The sequence below is a fragment of the Molossus molossus genome, unplaced genomic scaffold, assembly GCF_014108415.1.
Source record: "Molossus molossus isolate mMolMol1 unplaced genomic scaffold, mMolMol1.p scaffold_m16_p_6, whole genome shotgun sequence".
In the NCBI taxonomy this organism is placed as follows: Eukaryota; Metazoa; Chordata; class Mammalia; order Chiroptera; family Molossidae; genus Molossus; species Molossus molossus.
Window position 1 is genome coordinate 108,032,715 of NW_023425399.1, and position 21,999 is coordinate 108,054,713.

At 47.3% G+C, this 21,999-nt stretch overlaps 1 protein-coding gene across 1 annotated transcript in view; it reads left to right on the forward strand.

Annotated features, from left to right (window-relative positions):
* CDH20 (cadherin 20) overlaps positions 1 to 21,999 on the forward strand; it is a 200,198-nt gene that overhangs the window by 148,493 nt on the left and 29,706 nt on the right. The window contains exons 2-6 of the mRNA XM_036244455.1: positions 1,470 to 1,870; positions 10,489 to 10,783; positions 11,300 to 11,419; positions 14,037 to 14,204; positions 17,068 to 17,255. Of these exons, the coding sequence (XP_036100348.1) occupies positions 1,640 to 1,870; positions 10,489 to 10,783; positions 11,300 to 11,419; positions 14,037 to 14,204; positions 17,068 to 17,255 (1,002 nt within the window). The 5' untranslated portion in view covers positions 1,470 to 1,639. The remainder of the gene's footprint in view (positions 1 to 1,469; positions 1,871 to 10,488; positions 10,784 to 11,299; positions 11,420 to 14,036; positions 14,205 to 17,067; positions 17,256 to 21,999) is intronic.

Here is a 21,999-nt window from a genome sequence, read left to right on the forward strand (position 1 = left end):
CTGCAGAAACGTTTCCTCTGTCAGCTCTCGGTGAAGGGGTTTCCTGCCCGGAAACGAACGGCGTGTCGTATGGAGCGACTATAAGGTCTCCTTCAGCCCTCCGTCCGTGCTCACAGTGAACCACTGGAAGGAAAGCTAAAGCGAGTCCTGGTGCTGACAGGTGGCAAGCGGTGACTGCCTCCTTTTAAAACCCCCTGTAGAAACGGAGCGTCATGTAGTTGCAAGGGTCTGAAATCCCCAGATACCCCTGCAGATCCTCACGACACTGAAAACATTGAGCCCACAGACGACCTTGTGGTTGTTTTGACAGACTGGCTGAAGTGTGATGCCACCTCATTCAGCCCAGTTGAAGAAAAGGCTGATGAGGTCACAGCACAGGCCTGAGGTCGCCAGTAACCTGACTTCACAGTTCAAAAGAAGTTTGACTGATACAGAGGTGTCCCAGGGCAGCAGTCAACATCCTTTTGCCTAAATGAGTCCTTCAGATCGGAGGGGGACATTCTCTAGGCTAGACTCAGCTGCCGCAGCTACGAGAGTGACCAACAGCCCCTGGAGTCTCCTGGGAAAGACACAATGGTTAACTGACCATTCAGAGCCCAGGAAGGTCACATCAGCAGCTCCTCTCAGAGCTCAGAGCCCAAGCAGTCGGGTGTGAACTCGGATTCCACTTGAGCTCAGAGAATGACTCAAGCCCGAAGTGACCCACGGCAGCTTATAAATGAAGCCCAAAATTCCTAATATTATCAATAACATGGGGTGCGCACAAGATAAATGTAAGTGGCAAAAAAAAGATTTTACTTTTAAGTGTCTTTTAAAATATTTTTTCTTTATTGACTTTAGAGAGAGAGGAAGGGAGGCGAGAGAAATAGAGACATCGATGAGAGAGAACATCAACTGGCCGCCTCCTGCATGCCCCCCACTGGGCATTGGGCCCACAACCTGGGCATGTGCCCTGACAGGGAATCGAACAGGCAACCTCTCGATGCATGAGTCGACGCTCAACCAGTGAACCACACCGGCCAGGCATGATTTTGATTTTAGTTTTTAATGAGCTAAGAAAAGAAGTTGGATTAATAAAAATATTAGTTATCAGCTGTATATTTTGGAAATGGATGCCATTTCTAAAGGTTTACAAGGCTGATTATAAATATTTCAAAGTACACACTATTAATTCAAGCCAATCAATAATATAGCACAAACCTCCAGCTAAACTACCAGAGAGAAGAAATTTATTCACTAGTTTTATTCCCACTAAAATCCATATCCAAAGGTTTGGGATTGATTATAACAAGAAAAACTGTTCTTTTTATCAAAATATTATTTATTACTCAAATATTTCTACAGCAATAACATGTTATGACTCTTTCATTTGTTGAGCAGAAAACAGTACTGACATTACTTGAAAACTTGCTACAAGCCCACAGAAAAGAATCTGACATCATTACACTGTGTTTTCCTTAACTTGACAGGAAGTCAACTTCAAGCAGATTGACCTGAATTGGGATCTCATTTGGGAAGTATAAGTATCCAATAAACTGTATTATTTTTTTATTTTTATTTTTTGGAAACACTCTCGTTCCTGTGGCTTCCGCCCTGTACCTACTTTCTGAACCGCGATCCCACCTGGACTTCCGGTAGGATGAGCAGTGCAAAGAGCTGGCTGGGACTCAGCCTGTCCTTGTGCTTCTGGGGGCTGCTGGACCTTCCCACCAGCGTTCTCTCGAGCACACCACCGCCACCGCCAGGCAAATCAGAAGCACTCCTGTCGGACAAGCCACAGCCCCACTCCCGCACAAAGAGGAGCTGGGTTTGGAACCAGTTTTTTGTTCTGGAAGAGTACACTGGAAGCGACCCTTTGTATGTCGGCAAGGTAAGAACTGCCAGAGACTGTAAATGACCAGGATCCTGAAACTGACATGACCTGGATACAGGAGCTCCCCTAGCCTGTGTCTGAGGCCTGAGAGAAAGTCTAACCAGTGGTGTGGGTCTTGGCAGCTAGCTGAGTCTCATTTTTGCTTTGTCAGATAACCAGTGAGAAAGGAAAGATCTCCCTCCTTGTTCATGCTTCTGTTCTGAGCAGGGGTGCAGGGAGAAGAATGAGGAGTTAGGTTTTAGACGGCAAGCCCGGGCCCCTGCAAGAGCCCTTCAAGTCCCAAGAGGAAGCTGCAGTCTCGGGATGGCAGGATGGGATAAAGAAACGGAATGCAAAGGAGAAACAGAGGCTTTTGCCTTTTTCTTTTTTTCTCCAAAGTATTTGCACAAGTGTTGCCTGAGGCCTAAGTTTAATGGGGTGGGGGGTAATGCATTCTTCATTTCAGAAGACCGCAGCATGTGCTCTACCCTCGAGGAGAGCTGGAGTCAATCAATGAATATATTTACACACTTTATACTTGAACTCCCTTGATATAGCTATCTTTTTATTTTTAATCCAGGCTTTATCCTATGTTTATATTATTTGATTGTTAATCAGAGACCATATTATAAAAGCAACCAAGTGAGAGAAAATGGGAAACAAGAAACTAATTAGAAAATAAATAATTCATTCGAATGATAACTTAAACCCTTGTTTAGCACAAAAGCTAAGAATATGGGTTTCAGAGTCTAACATATGTGGGTTCAAAACCCTGCTCTGCCGACACTTCCAGGGTCACTTTGGACAGATCACTGAGCACCATTAGCCCCTCTGTCTCCAAGTGTCCGGTGGGGGACATGAAAGAACTACCACTTTGCAAGAGTTGTCTATATAAACTCTTTCCTCAACTCCCACCCACTTCTTTTTTTCTTCTTTATTGATTTTAAAGAGAGGGAGAGAGAGAGAGAAACATCGCTGAGTGAGAACATCGACTGGCTACCTCCTGGGGATTTGGCCCACAACCTGGGCACGTGCCCTGACTGGGAATCGAACCGGCGACCTCTTGGTGCCTGGGTCAACGCTCAACCACTGAGCCACACCGGCTGGGCCCACCCACTTCTTAACCCAGTTGTCTGTTTTCTGTGCCCACCACTGCACTGAGGCTGTGTTCCCCATGCTCCTAAGGACCTCCCACTACCAAGCCAGTGGTTTCATTTACGGAACCGCAAAGCAGCCGCCTTTGCCACTTCTTTGCCTCCCTCTGGGCTCACTGTGTTTTCAGGGCTTCGCGGCGTTCACAGTCCCCTCGCCTCTGCTGGTCCTCTCCCTCCACCTGCCCATCACTGACGGTCCATCAGCTCTGGGCTCACTGTGTTCTCAGGACTTCGCGGCGTTCACAGTCCCCTCGCCTCTGCTGGTCCTCTCCCTCCACCTGCCCCATCACTGACGGTCCATCAGCTCTGGGCTCACTGTGTTCTCAGGACTTCGCGGCGTTCACAGTCCCCTCGCCTCTGCTGGTCCTCCCCCTCCACCTGCCCCATCACTGACGGTCCATCAGCTCTGGGCTCACTACGCTTTCAGGACTTCGCGGCGTTCACAGTCCCCTCGCCTCTGCTGGTCCTCTCCCTCCACCTGCCCCATCACTGACGGTCCATCAGCTCTGGGCTCACTGTGTTCTCAGGACTTCGTGGCGTTCACAGTCCCCTCGGCCTCTGCTGGTCCTCTCCCTCCACCTGCCCCATCACTGACGGTCCATCAGCTCTGGGCTCACTGTGTTCTCAGGGCTTCGCGGTGTTCACAGTCCCCTCACCTCTGCTGATCCTCTCCCTCCACCTGCCCCATCACTGACGGTCCATCAGCTCTGGGCTCACTGTGTTCTCAGGGCTTCGCGGCGTTCACAGTCCCCTCGCCTCTGCTGGTCCTCTCCCTCCACCGGCCCATCACTGACGGTCCATCAGCTCTGGGCTCACTGTGTTTTCAGGACTTCGTGGCGTTCACAGTCCCCTCAGCCTCTGCTGGTCCTCTCCCTCCACCTGCCCCATCACTGACGGTCCCATCAGCTCTGGGCTCACTGTGTTCTCAGGGCTTCGCGGCGTTCACAGTCCCCTCGCCTCTGCTGGTCCTCTCCCTCCACCTGCCCCATCACTGACGGTCCCATCAGCTCTGGGCTCACTGTGTTTTCAGGACTTTGCAGCATTCACAGTCCCCTCAGCCTCTGCTGGTCCTCTCCCTCCACCTGCCCCATCACTGACGGTCCCATCAGCTCTGGGCTCACTGTGTTCTCAGGGCTTCGTGGCGTTCACAGTCCCCTCGCCTCTGCTGGTCCTCTCCCTCCACCGGCCCATCACTGACGGTCCATCAGCTCTGGGCTCACTGTGTTTTCAGGGCTTCGCGGCGTTCACAGTCCCCTCGCCTCTGCTGGTCCTCTCCCTCCACCGGCCCATCACTGACGGTCCATCAGCTCTGGGCTCACTGTGTTCTCAGGGCTTCGCGGTGTTCACAGTCCCCTCGCCTCTGCTGGTCCTCTCCCTCCACCTGCCCATCACTGACGGTCCCATCAGCTCTGGGCTCACTGTGTTCTCAGGGCTTCGCGGCGTTCACAGTCCCCTCAGCCTCTGCTGGTCCTCTCCCTCCACCTGCCCATCACTGACGGTCCCATCAGCTCTGGGCTCACTGTGTTCTCAGGGCTTCGCGGCGTTCACAGTCCCCTCGCCTCTGCTGGTCCTCTCCCTCCACCTGCCCATCACTGACGGTCCCATCAGCTCTGGGCTCACTGTGTTCTCAGGGCTTCGCGGCGTTCACAGTCCCCTCAGCCTCTGCTGGTCCTCTCCCTCCACCTGCCCATCACTGACGGTCCCATCAGCTCTGGGCTCACTGTGTTCTCAGGGCTTCGCGGCGTTCACAGTCCCCTCGCCTCTGCTGGTCCTCTCCCTCCACCGGCCCATCACTGACGGTCCATCAGCTCTGGGCTCACTGTGTTTTCAGGGCTTCGTGGCGTTCACAGTCCCCTCGCCTCTGCTGGTCCTCTCCCTCCACCGGCCCATCACTGACGGTCCATCAGCTCTGGGCTCACTGTGTTCTCAGGGCTTCGCGGTGTTCACAGTCCCCTCGCCTCTGCTGGTCCTCTCCCTCCACCTGCCCATCACTGACGGTCCCATCAGCTCTGGGCTCACTGTGTTCTCAGGGCTTCGCGGCGTTCACAGTCCCCTCAGCCTCTGCTGGTCCTCTCCCTCCACCTGCCCCATCACTGACGGTCCATCAGCTCTGGACTCACTGTGTTCTCAGGGCTTCGCGGCGTTCACAGTCCCCTCGCCTCTGCTGGTCCTCTCCCTCCACCTGCCCATCACTGACGGTCCCATCAGCTCTGCCCTGGACTCTCCTCTTCCCACACTCATTCCCGCGGGGTTCACCCCACCCTGCGGTTTTCAACTCCACCCCTGAACGAATGAATCCCAAACCTCCGTCTTTGGCTCAGGCCACTCATCTGAGCTTCAGGCTCACAAACCGACTACATCTCGGACAGCCCCACGTTCATGACTGTCCCCCGTGGGTCCAGCAAAAACTTCTCATTTCCCCAAAACCAACTCTTCCCCTAGTCTTCTCTATACTAGCACCACCACCATCTAGTTCCTACACCAGAGACTGTGACCATTCTTCACTTTGTCGTGCCCCCCATTCTCTCCACCCCCAAATTCTGTCAGTCCTGTGCCAAATCAGTCCCAATGCTTCTCACCTCCACTTCTACCAGCGTCTCTCCCGGCAAACGCCCAGATCAAACCAGTGTCCTCAGTTCTCCCCACACAGTAGCAGTGGGAGTAGCAGGAACGGTACTGGTGCTAACAGGGGCAGTGTTTCCTTGACTTCCCCCTCTGCCTCCCTCCTTTCTCCAGCCCAGTACCACATCCTGCCCATCCTCCCAGGCTCGCCTCACCCTCTCCGGCTCTGCCATCGCTCTGGTCCTGTTCTTCCTGGTCACATTAACCAAGCAGGCGCGGCCTGCCTCCCTGCAGAGAGGCTCCGCCCATCCTCGCCCCAGGACTCGGGACATTTATCTCAAAGCACCATTCCGTCTTCCTGCTCCTCTGATTAAAAAGCACTGGAGAGCTCTTAGCACATAGTTCAAGGACTTTCGGAAAATGACTCCTCCTCCCTTACGATTTCTCTAACCTAGTCCTGATCCCCCTGAGCTGGTGTCCTTCCTGGCCCTGACACGCATACATTTGTCTCCACCCCAGATGTATGTCTAGGCCACGGCCCTGCCTAAGACATGCAGTCACCTCCTCTCCGTTCACTCAGTCAGATTCCTCAGGGCCCAGCTTACCAGCCTCTTCCATCATGAACACATCTTCCACCTACTCAGAATTCCAAGACTTCCAGCTACTCCACAGTCATAAAATTTATGTTTCTTCCAACTACACATACATGGCCACTGCTATAATAACTTTAAGAAAATACCCATGCATGGACACTTTCGAGAAGGGGAGAAACTGAGATGCTACCCCTAGCCTTCCCTATGCCTCCCCCAAACTGAAAACCCAGCACAGAACTGAACACACCCAAATGCAGAAAGACAAGGGGACCTGCCATGGTACTGGGCCACTACAGCCCTACAGGTCAGTCCGTCCACTCATATAGAGATCATCTAATCATAGCAATCTGGGAGGGAAGTATAATTCACCACGTTTCTATAATTAGTCCACAGAACTTGGCTCAGAGGTCATGGTCATTGCCCAAAATTACACAAATGGTAACAGTAAAAGCCCAGATAAAAGGTTCACCGAAGTCTGACAACGAAGCAACAGGCTCTCCTCTGGCTGCCTGCACATGTGCCCGACGTCAGACTCGGCCCTGACAGATGCACAGAAGGGCCATGGGGTTATGGTGGGACCAGGAATCCCACCAAGACCGCCTGCCTCCTGACGCTGGGACTACTTAGCTGAGCAGCAGCTTCCAGTGCTCAGGATCACGCCCACCCGCTCCTAATTACCCGACCCGGGACACAGGACACTCGTGCATCCCTACCGTCACCTTGTCCGGCCAGCACCCCAGCAGCCAGGGCAAGCCTGTACCCTGGACTGGGTGAGCTGCCTCCACAGAAGAGAACGATCTACTCACTCTCCCAGGCCCTTTACCCCTCCATCTTCTGTTTAACGAGAATTCACCTACCTTTCCTACCTTTTGTTCCCGAATTAGCTTGTCACCTTGGGCTCTGGAAGATGTCTGTTTAGAGAGCCTGCCTGCGCATTGCTTAGTTTAGAAGGAGCTTGGCAGCAGTTGCCAGCTGTAGTTGGCATGGCCGCTGGGCGTTCCAGGGACAGGCAGGGTCGGGGTAAAGCTGGATGTACTGACATATGCAGAGAGCTCGCGTCTGCGCGCAAACCGTGGTTCCCAGCCCGCTGGGGGTACTGCGCAGGCTGTCTGCGCACAGACCCAGAGCACGCTGCGTTCCTGGAACTGTGTACACGAGGCCATGCGGGACGGCGAAGGGCTGAAACTCACGCTAGTTTCTACAATGTTACGTCAGCGAAGATATTTCTTAATCTGTGTACTTCCCATCATCCACCACTCCTTTGGCTGAAGACCCTATAGACCGAGGAATGACTGGGCTACGTAGAACATCCACCCATCTTACTCTGCGGGGATGGGAGGGGGGTGTTTTCCCAAGATATACATAACAGTGTGCTGCCGATTCACTCTGGAAGCTCCCTGCCTTCCTCCAGGGAGCCGGTGCTCAGTCAGTGTTAGCTGAATTAAATAGGGATAAATATAAAACACTTTTATTACAGTGCCAATTTGCTGAGTGACCTAGAAAAGCTGTTAATGTCTCTTTGCAATTTTCACAACCAAATGTGTACTCTATGGCTGGTAAACCCTAATGAAAGTCCTATTCCACACACCTGAAAATGATATGTATGGACATTGATACTGATATGTATATTTATATATATGTAAGCACATGCATATGTCTATATTTTTTAATTTAAATATTCCCGAGATCCTTGTCCTCCTCCTCCCTGCTCCATTCCTCTGCCTGGGACACAGTTCCACATGGAAGGATTTTCCTTTCTTTGTGGCCAGGTCAGAATAAAACGGCTTTCTAGTCTACACAATAAAAGCTGGGCACCTCTGCTTTTTTTTTCAATCCTAACTTGAGGATATTTTTCCATCCATCTTCAAATAGAGTGGGAGGGAGGGGGGAGAGAGACAGAGAGAGAGAGAAACATCAATGTGAGAGAGACACATCAACTGGTCACCTCCCGCACGACCCCAACAGGACCAGGGATCAACTGTAACCAAGGCACGTGCCCTTGACCAGAATCAAACCCACGACTCTCTGGTCTGTGGGCCGACACTCAAACCACGGAGCCAAACCGGCCAGGACAACTCTGCTTTTTTAACTGCACAAACAGAAGATTTGGATTGAGAAAAACAATAATACTGGATATGGAATGAGGAAATGTGAGCACTTCAAATTCTAAATAGAAGTTTTTCAGTAGAAAAATGTCCGTGGCAATTTATTTGGTCAATTTTGTCTGCTTATTTCCCTTCCCTAGATAAGACACAGCTGAATTCCTCTAGGCAGCAAAATTACCACCGGATCTGCCTCGAGTCAACCCGAGAGCAGCCCAAAGCCAGCCACGCCCTCCAAACCCACCCTCGTCTGAGGATGCTGTGCAGACACGTTCAGGTGTCTTCCTGGTGTCTGCGCCCTTTACTCCTCAGAGTGACACTGTCCCAGCCATGCGTCAGAGGGCCTTCTGCAGCTTTTACCGCTGGACTGTGCCTTTTAAAAAGCCAACAGGTTGTTTCTGCTGCCTCTGCTACAGTCCTCAAGGTTGGAAGGGAGCAGGGAAGAGCGGGGCAGATTACATCCTTTCTCTATGCACGGATGTCATCGTGTTCATCAGGGCCATTTATAGCGTTCTTATTATGGGAAACATCGTGTTAGGTGCTTTACATACATCAATTTCTAATGATCCCAACGATCCTTCAAAGAAAGCATTCAGACTGTTCTCCACATTTATGTATAATACGAGAAATCTGAGAGTCACAAACAACGATTTGTCAAGGACACTCAATCTATAACTGCACTGCGTTCGGGCCGCAGGTATTTGCCTCTCTGGCCCAAGCCTAGCACTGGTTGTCTGGTTTACAGACTAAACCTCATGAACTTCGTCACCTCACTATGCAAAGTCCTAATGACTCCAGCAACAACAAAGCGAGTGGTGGCTGACTAACTGCAAGTAATTTTTTGCTGCCCCCTTTAGAGGGAGACTATTAATTCTATGTAAGATAAAATTCCAGGGTTCTTGCCACCTACATACGTTGTCTGTAATTAGAGATGCAGAAATTTACTTCTAGGATTAATATGAAAATAGTGCCCCTGGACTCCTTTCAAGAATCATCACAGCCCTGGCCTGTTTTCTCAGTGGTTAGAGCATCGGCCCGCGGACCAATGAGTCTCGGGTTCGATTCTGGTCAAGGGCACGTACCTCAGCTGAGGTTTGTTCCCGGCCCTGCTAGGGTCGTGGGGGAAGCAACCAGTGGATGTGTCTCTGTCACGTTGATATTTCTCTCTGTCTCTGTCTCTCTCCCTCCCTCACACTCTATCTAATGATAAATAAATAAAAATCCTTGGGTAAGGAATAAGAAAAGAAAGAATCATCACAAAGTAACTTGGGAGGAAATACAGTTGGATGAGCATATAAGAGCATGTCCCTCATGCAATCATCCACTGAAAGACCTGAGCGATCCAGTTATGAGACCAAGAACTGGTCTGGTCCACTGGGAAGAGAGACGCACTGCTGCACAGAACAGTGACCCTCAGGCGCCGTCCAGCTGCACACCTCACAGTCCCACCGAGTGACTCCAGAGCTGGGGCCACAGGACGAGAGCACCACAAGCGCCCCCGTCACACAATGTCCAGTGCAGTCGCCATGGCCTACCTATCAATCACTGCATCAGCTTTTCAGCCAACTTAAAATTGTCATAAAATTTTTGAAACTCCAAAACTTCAACACTTATTTTAAAAGGTCTAGTTTGGCTCAGCAGTTAGAGCCCGCGGACCAGAGGGGCCCAAGTTCAGTTCCCGCTAAGGGCACGAACCTCAGCTGCAGTTCGTCCCTGGTCCCGGTTGGGGTCGTGTGGGTGGCAACCAGTCAACGTGTCTCTCTCACATCAATGTTTCTCTCTCTCTCTCTTCTCCCCCACCCCCCAATCTGAAAATACATGCAAAAATGTCCTCAGGTGAGGATAAAAATTTTTAAAAAAGGTCTGGGCTTCTCCATTTTGTAATAGAGAGGATGAGTTCCTCCTTGTTCGACTTGTTCCTATTCTCATGCTGGGACCTATGCTTTCCAGAGTTCATTCCTATTTTCTACGTTTCCCAGGGAAAGAAACTTAAGAAAATAGTTAGTTCAGGATACTAAATGATATATGGAAAAACTTTTATTCATCAACCTGTATTTTCTCTTTGATACAATCATGTTCAATGAATATTAGTTCTTTGTAGACAGACAATTAAAACATTTGAATGAAAAAAAAAATTATTCTTTTTGAAAGGAGGACCCAAAACTGAAAATCTATTTCTGACACCTATTCATTATCCATAATGAGATTTTGGTGCTTTTCCCCAGCTTCATTCAGACATGGACAGGGGGGATGGATCCATCAAATACATCCTCTCGGGAGAAGGCGCAGGCGTTGTGTTCACCATCGACGACACCACGGGGGACATCCACGCCATTCAGAGGCTCGACCGAGAGGAGAGGGCTCAGTACACGCTAAGGGCTCAAGCCCTGGACCGGCGGACAGGCAGGCCGATGGAGCCGGAGTCAGAGTTCATCATCAAAATCCAGGACATCAACGACAATGAGCCCAAGTTCCTGGATGGGCCTTATGTTGCCACTGTGCCAGAAATGTCACCAGTGGGTAAGGTGGAGAGTCACTGATTCTCGTAGAGTAATTCCTCTATAAGGGTCCTCCTGTCTAAACACAGAAAAGGAGAGAAAGTGCAGAACAGCTCACAGATTATAAAACTGAACCAAAAGTGACCACCAAGTCCTTAGGCAGGAAACTGCTTAAACACGGAAATTGGCCATAATAAAAAATAAAAGTAATAATAATCCCAGTGTTGTTATTCTGTTCTAGTTCTTAAGAAACAAAAGATGGATGGATAGATGGATGGATGGATAATGTCTGACTTACAATGGGGAAGCATTTTGGTATAATCAAAAGAGCAATGTTGTCCTTACTGGTTATTAAGAATTTAAAACATAATTCCCATCCCTACTTTCTAGACAGCAGTTATGAAAGCTTGATCTAGAAAGGGACCCTTCCAAGGAAGCAAATATAACACCAGCAAATGCTTTAAGACTGCCCATTCAGGATTGTGTCCAGCTCTTATCAACTCAACCTGAATAGCTTTCCACCATCTCTCTTCCTCAGGGACCTCTGTGATCCAGGTGACAGCCACAGACGCTGATGACCCGACCTACGGCAGCAGTGCCCGGGTAGTGTACAGCATTCTCCAGGGCCAGCCATACTTTTCTGTGGACTCCAAAACAGGTACAGATGCAGCGGTCGAGTCGGGAGCGTTTGCTTTACCCCTAGTAACTTATAACTGCTCCTATGACAGGCCCAACTCTCCTGTCCAGGGGCTCTCCGGGGATTGTATTAACCAGGGAAGATTACAAGCTCTGAGATGAAGAAAGCAAACCAGCACTGCCCTGTGGGTAGAGCAGTGTGGTGCTATGTACAGACAGTGCACAGGGTAGGACTGCAGAGGCCAAACAGCCTGCCCACGCAAACGGCCTGTCTGCACAAAAGTACCTCCTCGTTGGCCTTCAAGAAACCCTGTGGTTTCGCTGACTCCCGGGGTTCTGGTCTTGAGAACTCTAGGCTTAGAGACCTGGGAGGACTGACGGGTTAACCGGGCTCGACGCAGAACCAGAATCACTGATTAGAAACTGGAAAGAGCCTTAGAGGAATCATCTAGTCCGTCACCTTTCACATACTAGATAAGGAAACTGGGAAGTGAGACCTAAAAAGGTGCTTCTATTGTAGACATGTGCCAACATGTGGTCTGACTCTTTCTTCTGACCCAGCCTGCACTGAGCAAAGGGGCGGAATGGATGGATGCTGGCACAGACGGGTTTCCATCAGGGAAGAGAGCACAGAGCAGGGGATGTGCCCCCACACCCCCACATCCCCACAGGCAGATGCTGAGTGGGAAGCTCTATCAGGGCCCATAGCAGAGAGAACTGGGTGGGTAAGGAGCAAGGTGCAGAAAACGACAATCCATGGAAGCTTGGCTCCATTGTTGTTTTCAGTTTTACTTTGGAGCTTGGATTCAAGGATCTGTTCCATCTGTGGGGAATCCCTTTAATACTTCTGCGTTGGGCAGAGCGATGACTACGTCCTTGTTATCTTGCACTTGTGTCAGGCTTTTTCCCTCTTAAAATACTTTCATATTTGAGCCTTCAGACATGCTTGTGAACGCGTGCGATGTAGGGGAGTATTGGTATCCCCCTCTGCACACGGGAGAATTGAAGACCTAAGAGTAATAACAAGGAACTTGGGTAAAGAAACTTCCAGCCACAGAGGTAAAGCCGATGGTGCCTGCTCGAAGTCATCTCTGTACTTGAAAGAGAAAAAATGCATTTCTATTAACAACCTGACAGAATTTCCCCCCAGAAGCCCTCAGGGGAAGCAGGCATTCAGAAAGTCGTATCGTAAAAGTAGAAAGTGAAGGAGTGTAAATCGGGAGGAGGAAGGCGTACAGACTGCAGTTAGGGACTCCGTAAGACAGTCGCCGGAGCAACTCCGAACATGGGGGAGGGATGCGGTGCCCACAGGGAGGAAAGCACAGGCGGGACGAGGGGAACGTGTCCTTTATGTCCTAAGAGGAACCTTACATTATTTTGACAGCTCCCAGAGGGTATCTTTAGTGTTAAGGTCAAAAATACATCAAAAGATAGTTATTGCTGTGCCCATAGGGCATTTTAAAAAAGAAAGAGCTGCACATTTTACTTTAGAATGTTGTTGCTCAAGTGCAGCATTTACAGTATGAGAATCAGACGGGGGAGGGTCTGTGGTCCCAGGCCCTCGCCTTGGCATGAAAAGATCTATTTAGCCAAGGGTCACCTTCTAAACTTGCAGTAAACAAGTCTTGAATCTTTGCCTAGAGTGTATAAAGGTCAACTTTCTAAGTGGAAGGGTTAAAAAATAGAAAAATAAAATAGACAGATAAAACATTACCACACACCCCTGGCAGGATCAAAACGCATTTCACTGGATTTTGATTTGGACCCCGCTTCCCGAAACGGAATGAGCCCGCTGCTGCCTGCTGTCTGGGGGAGTTCGCTCCTCGTGCACGTCCCAGACAAACCACTCACGGCAGCGCCCATGGCCTAGCTCATGGGATTCAGTGAAGCATAGACATTAGCAGTGCCTAACAAAACAGAATGAATATACAACAAAAGAAAAATCAAATCAGAATTCCAATCCTGCTTACAGGTATCTCGGAGGCAGGACAAAGCAGTGAGGGCCCTAAGGAGAATCAGTCACTCTACAAGGGCTCTAAGGGGCTGAAGAAGACTTGATCTAAAATCACGGATTTGCAACACAGGAAGCTCTGCTTTCTGGGCCCTCCATGCAGTTTCCTTGCAACGGTTCTCAACCTGTGGCTCGCGACCCCTTTGAGGGGCAAACAACCCTTTCACGGGGATCGCCTAAGACATAACAGTAGCAAAATTACAGTTATGAAGTAGCAACGAAAATAATGTTATCGTTGGAGGTCACCACACATGAGAAACGGTATTAAAGGGTCCCGGCATTAGGAAGATTGAGAACCACTGCTTAGTGAGACAGGGCAGCAGGACATCCGAGGCCTGCTAGCCCCAGGCCTGCTAGAGAACCGTTGCTGCCACCTCCTGTTCTCTCTGAGTAATGCGGCCTGAGGAAATCAGCCCTCTGCTCTTCGCACTGAAACTGCATTTACTCACCATTTACGTAAGCACAGCACGTTTTTGAAGCTGGGATTCTGACCTCAAGTTTAATAAAATACAGGTGACTTGCGTTCAACTCTAGGTATTAACAATGCACAAGGGAGAAACCTAGAACCCAATCTTAAAAATGGGGTTTGACGTTTTGTTTTTAAAGCCAAGCCGTTCCTATCCTGCAGGTGTAATTAGGACGGCACTCACGAACATGGACCGAGAGGCCAAAGAATACTACGAGGTGCTTATCCAGGCCAAGGACATGGGAGGGCAGCTTGGAGGATTGTCTGGGACCACGACAGTCAACATCACCCTCTCGGATGTCAACGATAACCCGCCCCGCTTTCCCCAGAGTGAGTATCTACCCAGTGATTGCAGGTTCTCCGGCCAGGGGTCCCCGTTAGAGAGATGTTCCTCCTTAAGTTCGGTTTTCCTGACTGCTGTCCTACACCTACCACGCAATGCTCCAGAACCATTTCCCCGGGTCCCACAGCCCTAAGCAGCACCTCCCTCGGAGTTCCTTGAGACTTCTCTCCCTGATCGCCATGCCCTGCCCCCCTTCATAACATTAAACATTAAGTACTAAGATTTTGTTGGGTAATGTTGCACTTTAGAGAGCCACAAACCATTGTAATATCTAAGCTTCTTTTCACCTCTCCCCCAACAAGAACCAATTTTTGCCCCCTAGGGGGCGATACTGCCCCTGCAGAGAATGCACACAGGGCAACTAAACCAAAGCAGTGACCCACCTCACCACCTTACCAATCGATTCACAAGCAGGTATGAAGCACCTGCTCTGTGCAGGCACTGGATGAGGGGCACAAGATGCTTGAAACCAAAGCCCGGACCCTGGGAAAGTGTATATTGTACTCCATGTTCATCAGAAGTTAACCAAGAAGCAGGATTTGCTGAACCACTTGGTTAGAACAGAATGAAGCCTTCACAATAAACATAATGAATGAAGGCTTCATGAAAGGATGAGACTTCAACAGGGGACTGAAGAATATAAAGCATTTACATGGGCAGAAAGAATATTCCAGAAGAGGGAAGCCACTCATTCATTTGAAACTATTTGTTGTAGGCACCATTTTAGGTACGGGATATAGAACAGAACACAAAACAAATGAAATCTGCTCTCCTAGAGCTCATTCGAGTAGAAACCTTAATGTAAGAAAAAAGTGTATACATAAAGACCTGGAAATAAAGTGGCAAGTATAATTTTACGTTTAATGAAATACAGACCTGTCTTTAGTGTTTCAGATGTGTCATTATGTCTAATGGAAGTCACTGAACAGTCTCTGAGCAAGGGACACACATGAAAGAAAGTCTAGTTAGCGAGCCACGTGTGGGGCTGGCGGGGCTGTACCGGGAAGCAGGGAGCGAGGAGCCCCAACAGTGGTCCAGCCCTGAACTAATCAGGACGTAAGGAAATGGCGGGAGTGGACTGAGGCAGAGAAGAAAACATGGATTTTTGCTTCTTGATTTCTTGGCTAAGGGAACCAGGTGGAGGGTAGGGTCAAAGGGGACAGTGACTGGGTGACAGGGAGAAGAACTGTACTACTGATAAAAACAGAGGACGCATAACAATGGAACTAGAGTCAGGGAGTGAGGAAGACAAATTCAGATTTGAATATGAAGCGGCAGCAGGACAATCAGATGAAATGTCCTCAAGAGGAGTGGACACATGAAGCTGTGATGTGGGACGGAGCCCGGGATGGAGACAGGACGCTGAGCAGCAGGTGCCTAACGGGAGCAGCTGGAAAGGGAAGAGCAGCAGACACAACCCCAGCTGAAAAGACAGCTGAAGTAAAACCAGACTCAAGCCTGGCTCCCAGGGGAATGGCTACCCTGAGTCAGCCAGCCCAAGTGTACCATCTCGTTCATCGATGTGAACACAGCCAGGGAGCTCAAATATTTAGCTACAACTGGTATCCACAAAGTCCCCATGAGATTTCATGAAACAAAAAAAAGCAGAATACCAGATAAGAGGTTGTATGTATGTTTGTTTAAACATAGGACACATGGCTTTCCTGGTGTGGAGAACATTGTAGGCAGATTCTTGCTTGTTTTTCCCAAAAGTTCTGCAACAGCAAAGTCAAATCCATCAACAACTTTGGAAGGGACTGGGAAGAGATCAGCAATCCAAGTGCCTGCCAGCGTGGTACAGGCATTAGCAACATCCTGGCTTATATTGGCAACAGACAAGCATCCTTTCTTCTCCTGTGCAGGGAGGGTGCTCTGAGCTGGCTGGGTGCTGTCAGCCTCCCCAGATCTTTGTGAAATCAATCAAGCCCTCACATCCCAGGCTTCCTGTAGCTTGTAATGCATATTAGAATAAAAGAGACCATTTTTGACAATGTGATTGTGTGATTTTCTTTGTTAGTCAGTCACATTATGATTGACAAAATAATGAAAAAGTTGAGCCCCGAGAAGGTAAGCTAGTAAGGATACAACTCCATGGAGATGAAAATAAACTAAACTGCACTGTGGATTCAGGGTATCAGGCTGAAAAGAAGAACATTACAAGCTCTGAGTATCTCACGGAGGTGAGGACTCTGGGGGTGTTCCATGCTCAAACAAGAGGACAGGGGGAATCAGAGGCCTGTCCGTGAGGAGGCCTTCAGGTGGCAGTCCCAGATGCAAGGACACATGGACAGTAACACATGGAGCTGGCGGAGCTTGCTCTCCGCTGCAGTTCCTCCTTTACAGATCACTGGTCACCAGGAAACTTGAACAGCTGGTCAGAGATGGATCCTCAGGACACTGGCCAGGCCATGAAAGAAAATGCAGGCATTTGAAATGTGAACAGAACAGATATGCACTTCATGACCACAATGTTTTTCTGTCTTTCTCAGAAGGAATTAACACTTGAGGAAGTAGTTCATTAGGAAGGACTGAAAGATTGGAAAGCAAGGTACTTCCTGCCACTCTGAAGGTAGATTCACTGAGAGAAGAAATATTTTTGTTTTTGTCCTAGCCACTCTTAGGATTACGATCAAGCTGCTTTGGCCCCTCCTTACACACGTCCAGTACAGTCTATGACATACCATTTGCTCAGCCTCTTCGGATCTCGGTTTTCGTCTTTAAAACTCAAGTTTGAATTGCTGAACCAGGACAGAGATGTTTAGCACAGCATGCCTTATATGACGTGATACTGAGGAGGGATTTTTTATAGTGGCAGCTTACAAGACTGTATGTTCTGACCTTTCTTCACAGAACATTATCAGATGAGTGTGCTGGAATCGGCTCCCATCAGCTCCACCGTGGGGAGAGTGTTTGCCAAGGACTTGGACGAAGGAATCAACGCAGAGATGAAGTACACTATCGTGGATGGAGATGGTGCAGATGCCTTTGACATTAACACAGATCCCAATTTCCAAGTCGGCACCATAACTGTGAAGAAGGTAACTCAAGCCATTTAAATGGAGTCTTTGAATGTACATGACGTGTTAGTAAGGGCTGCTGTACCATTAATATGTAGTGCTTCAAATCCTACAAAAAGCACCCTTTTCTACCATTTGAAAAACTCTTGCTCCTTTTTCTTATGTGTAAACACTGGCTGTGTCCTCATTTTACAGAGAGGGTATAAGGTCATGATAAAAGTGAATCACAAATATATCATTTCTCCTAGCTCACTATTTAGCCACTTAAAAAACTGTTATAGCTTAATTCCCTAATGATGTTAATGACTTAATCAATATTTGCACTTGAATAACTCATTTTTTACCATAGTATGCCATAAATAACAATATAGAAATACTGTGACAGTATTTATGAATCAATAAATAACATGTAGGGCCCTGGCCAGTTTGGTTCAGTGGTTAGAGCATCGGCCTGTGGTCCAGAGAGACCTGGGCTCGGTTCCCGCTAAGGGCACATACCTCGGTTGCAGTCTGTCCCCGGCCCTGGTTGGGTCATGTGGGAGGCAGCCACTTAATGTGTCCCTTTCACATCAATGTTTCTCTCTCTCTCCCTCCCACTCTATCTGAACAAAAAAAATGTCCTTGGGTGAGGATAAAAAATAAATAAATAACATGTAGGGATTTTTCAATTGCTACTTAAAGATCCACAGATGCTCATTAGACCTGGAAAAGCTTTATCAAACATAGCTGCAAAGTGAGATTAGCATTTGAAACTCCTTTGCTACATGTTAAGTCACCAAGTTTTCTGAATATAAGCTACTGATATTTTGGGTGTGTGGTATAACTCACATATGGATGGGTACCTTAAGGTGAAAAATAAAACTTCTTTAAAAAACAAAGTTTCAATTATCTTAGTAAATATATATATGAGGAAACACATCAATAATATATATGTGAGCAAATACATTAATGCAAAAACTCATTGATTTAATCTTCCTTCTCTTCTACTTTAAATACATTTAAAAACCCATGATATCTCAAGTTATTTAATCAACAAATATTTGTTGAGTGTCTACCTGTGGGCCAGTTACTACTCTAGGCATTTAATGTAGAGCAAATAAAATAGCCAAAAATCTCTGCCCTCATGGAGCTTACATTCTAGAAAGAGGAAGACGATGATAAAATAGCAAGTAAGTCGATAAAGTAATATATTAGAGCCCTGGCCGGTTTGGCTCAGCGGTTAGAGCATCGGCCTGCGGTCCTGAGAGACCCGGGTTCAGTTCCCGCTAAGAGCGTGTACCTCTGTTGCAGTATGTCCCCGGCCCTGGTCGGTTGTGCGGGTGGCAGCCACTCGATGTGTCCCTTTCACATCAATGTTTCTCTCTCTCTCTCTGTTCCTCTCTCTCCCTCCCACTCTACCTGAACAAAAAAATGGAAAAATGTCCTCGGGTGAGGATAAAAAAAATAAAATAAAAAAGTAATATATTAGAAAGTGGTAAGTGCCTGGGGGAGTGGTAAAGAGCACAACAGTGGTATCAGAAGAACCAAAATGACTTCGGATTTAAGTTGGGTGGTGGGATTGGCCTCGCAGAGAGTGATGTTTATGCGAAGTCTTATGTAAGGGGGCAGAGTCACAGCATCAAGTTGGGCTGGTTGACAAAACACAACCCTGGGAGGTATCCTAATATGACTTTTGGTGAGAACTGTACATGGCAGCCCAGGAGATGAGGAAATGGGCATGGAAAGGGGACAGCCAGTGCCAAGGCCTTGAGGTAGGATTTTTCCTGGTTTGGTCCAAGAACAAGGAGTTGAGAAGACTGAGTGGAGGGGAAGACTAGTAGAAAATGAAAATATTCAGAAAAGTAACCAGAGGGCCAGACTGTGTAAGACTTTATAGGCCGATGTGAAGAAACTAGGTCTTACTCTGAGAAAAGTGGGAACAGATGGAGGACTTGAACAAATGTGTGATGTGACTGGACTTCTTTTAGAAACAAATTATTCTGTAGGTTCTGTTGAGAAAAAACCACAGGGGCAAGGATGGGAACAGAGAGACCAACTGAAAGGCCACTTACATGGGAGGTGATGGTGGCCTGGCCTAGGACGGCAGGACTGGAGGTGGTGAGAAGCAGTGACAATCTGAATATAATTTGAAGGTAGAGCCAAGACGATTTCCTAACAGCCTGGATTCGCATTTGAAAGAAAGAGAGCAGTCAACTGAGTAACAAGAGGAATAAAGCTGCCATTAACTGAAATGGGAAGTCTACAAGTGGAGAAGGAGGTACTGGGTGGCAAATTTGGGGGTTCAGTTATAACCACGTTACACTTGCAGTGTCTATTAGACGCCCGGGGGGAGATGTGTAGTAGCTGTTGGTTATAGGAGTCTGGATTTTGGAGAAGAGTCCCGGGCTGGAAATATAAATTTGAGAGTTATATGCAGAGAGATGGTACTTAAAGAAAACAAAACAGGATGCTATTCCAAGGGACTGAGCACAGAGGGAGAAGACAGTGAAATGCAGCCTGCAGCACCCCCACATGGTGAGGCGAGGGAGAAGAGCAAAGACAAGCAAGGAGACTGAGAAGGAGAGACCAGGGGGGAAGGAGGACAATTAAGGGAGTGTGCTGCCCTGGAAGGCATGAAGAAACTGCTCCCAGAGAGGGCAATGACCGCCTGTGACCAGTGCCTCCGTGTCTGTAAAAACACTAAACGTTAACCACAGACATTAGGGACAGGGAGGACCTTGACAAAAGCAACAAAGTCATAACTTACAATATGGCACCAGTGAATGTGTTTAATAATTTTATTCTATGTTGTTCCATAGAGTTGAATTAATGCTTCTTTAGAGGGAATGAGTTCATGTTTGTCCTGTTTTATACAAGGTGCACTCAAACACAGCAAAAGAACAAGTACATCCAGCATCCATCAATCGGAAGTCTTTACAACCAGCACACAATGACTTCAAAACAGTGCAAAATGCTGAGATTAACTTCAGAATCACCAAATAAACCTGTATTGCAGTTTCTTATTTTATTCTTATTCTTTGAGAATTAATAACATATGCTAGAATTATAAAAGATGAGTAGAAATAACACCAATTTACCATATGACATAAGATTAAGAACAATACATAGTATGACTCAAGTTAACAGTTAATAATACATCACTTATCGTGACTCATAACTGTAAACAAAGTAAATGCTCAAAGTTTTTAATAATTGTGGATTCTTACAAGCAAAAATTCCCTTTAAAAATTAAGCAATCAGAAAAAGGGCTTTGGGCCCTGGCCAGTTTGGCTCAGCCATTAGAGCCTGTGGACCGAAGGGTCACAGACTCAATTTCCAGTCAGGGGCATGAACCTAGGTTGCAGGTTCGATGCCTTGCCCCAGTTGGGGTCATTCGGGAAGCAACCAATCAATGTGCCTCTCTCACATCAGTGTTTCTCTCTCTCTCCCCCTCCCTTCCTTCCATTTTCTCTAAAAATTAGTGGAAAAATATCTTCGGGTGAGGATTAACAAAAAAAAAGAAAAGGGCTTTGGAATTCCCAATACATTTCAAATTTGTAGCTTAAAATAATATAAAAGATAATTCTAAATAATGTACTAGTATTAACTGATGTCAAATTATTAGAATATAGCCTACCTTATTACAAGACATTCATTTAAAAATATTAACTATTTTAATTTTGTATCTGAAAGGAACCTCCAGCTCCCTTACCTGGAGAAAAGATGAAACTTCACAAAACAGAACCCTGGCTTTCATCATCATTACTAAAACTATAGCCATGTTTAATCAAAACAGGTATTAGTTCTGCCAACGTCCTTTGTATTTCTCTTCTCGACTTATGATATGACAGGAAACGGAATTAAGAAAGGGGTCACTAAGAGGGTAGACGGAGAAGTCAAACACCACAAATGCTTTATAGGCTACTGACTGCTCAGGCCATACGTCTGGAGCAACATCCACTCAGATGCCTGATCCACACCCATCTTCCTCCTCTGTCATTGCTAATGTTGTATAAAATAGAAACAAAGTTCTGCTTTTGATGTATTTCCCTAAGGCCTATTATTCATCTAAAAAGCACATACTTTTTCAAAAATGAAATTAAGCTGAATTGATAGAATTGGGTCTTCATAAAAGCATGCTGATTATTACCCAGTACCTTGGGTCTTTTGGCTTTTAAGTAATCAATCAAATGATTTTCAGTCTCTTCAATACTTGAAATATATATTTTTCAGAATATCCTTTATTCTGTGAGCATGCTGTTATGCCATTGTCCAGTCGCTGGCACGTCTCCCATCTGCCAGCATACAATAAACAATAGTTTTGGGTCCATTGTCCTCTTAAGTAGGCCACAAAGAACAAAACTCCTACAGTTCATCAAACCTAAGATGTCCATGACCCATCACTGTTGATGTACTACTTTTTAAAAACCTCTTGCCAATTTCAATGATACAATGCTCTCTCAGTCCTTCTAGTTTCTGAACAAGCTCTTGCAGACACATACATATTTGCTTCACTAATCATAATTACTCCCTGCTCTTGTTTCTGTGACATTCTGTCTATACAACTTTTGTTTCAATTTTGAATCATACTGCAATCTTTCTGAAGACATTTTAGAACGCAAAAAAGTTCAACACATGTATACCAACATTGTGCAGAACTCAACTGAAGTACATGCAACGTGAACAGCTTCCACCAGGTTTGATTTTGATTTACACAAACAGACAAGTGCATCCTATGCCCCACTGGGCCTAAAGGTACCCTCAACTGGACAAGCAACCCTGTTTA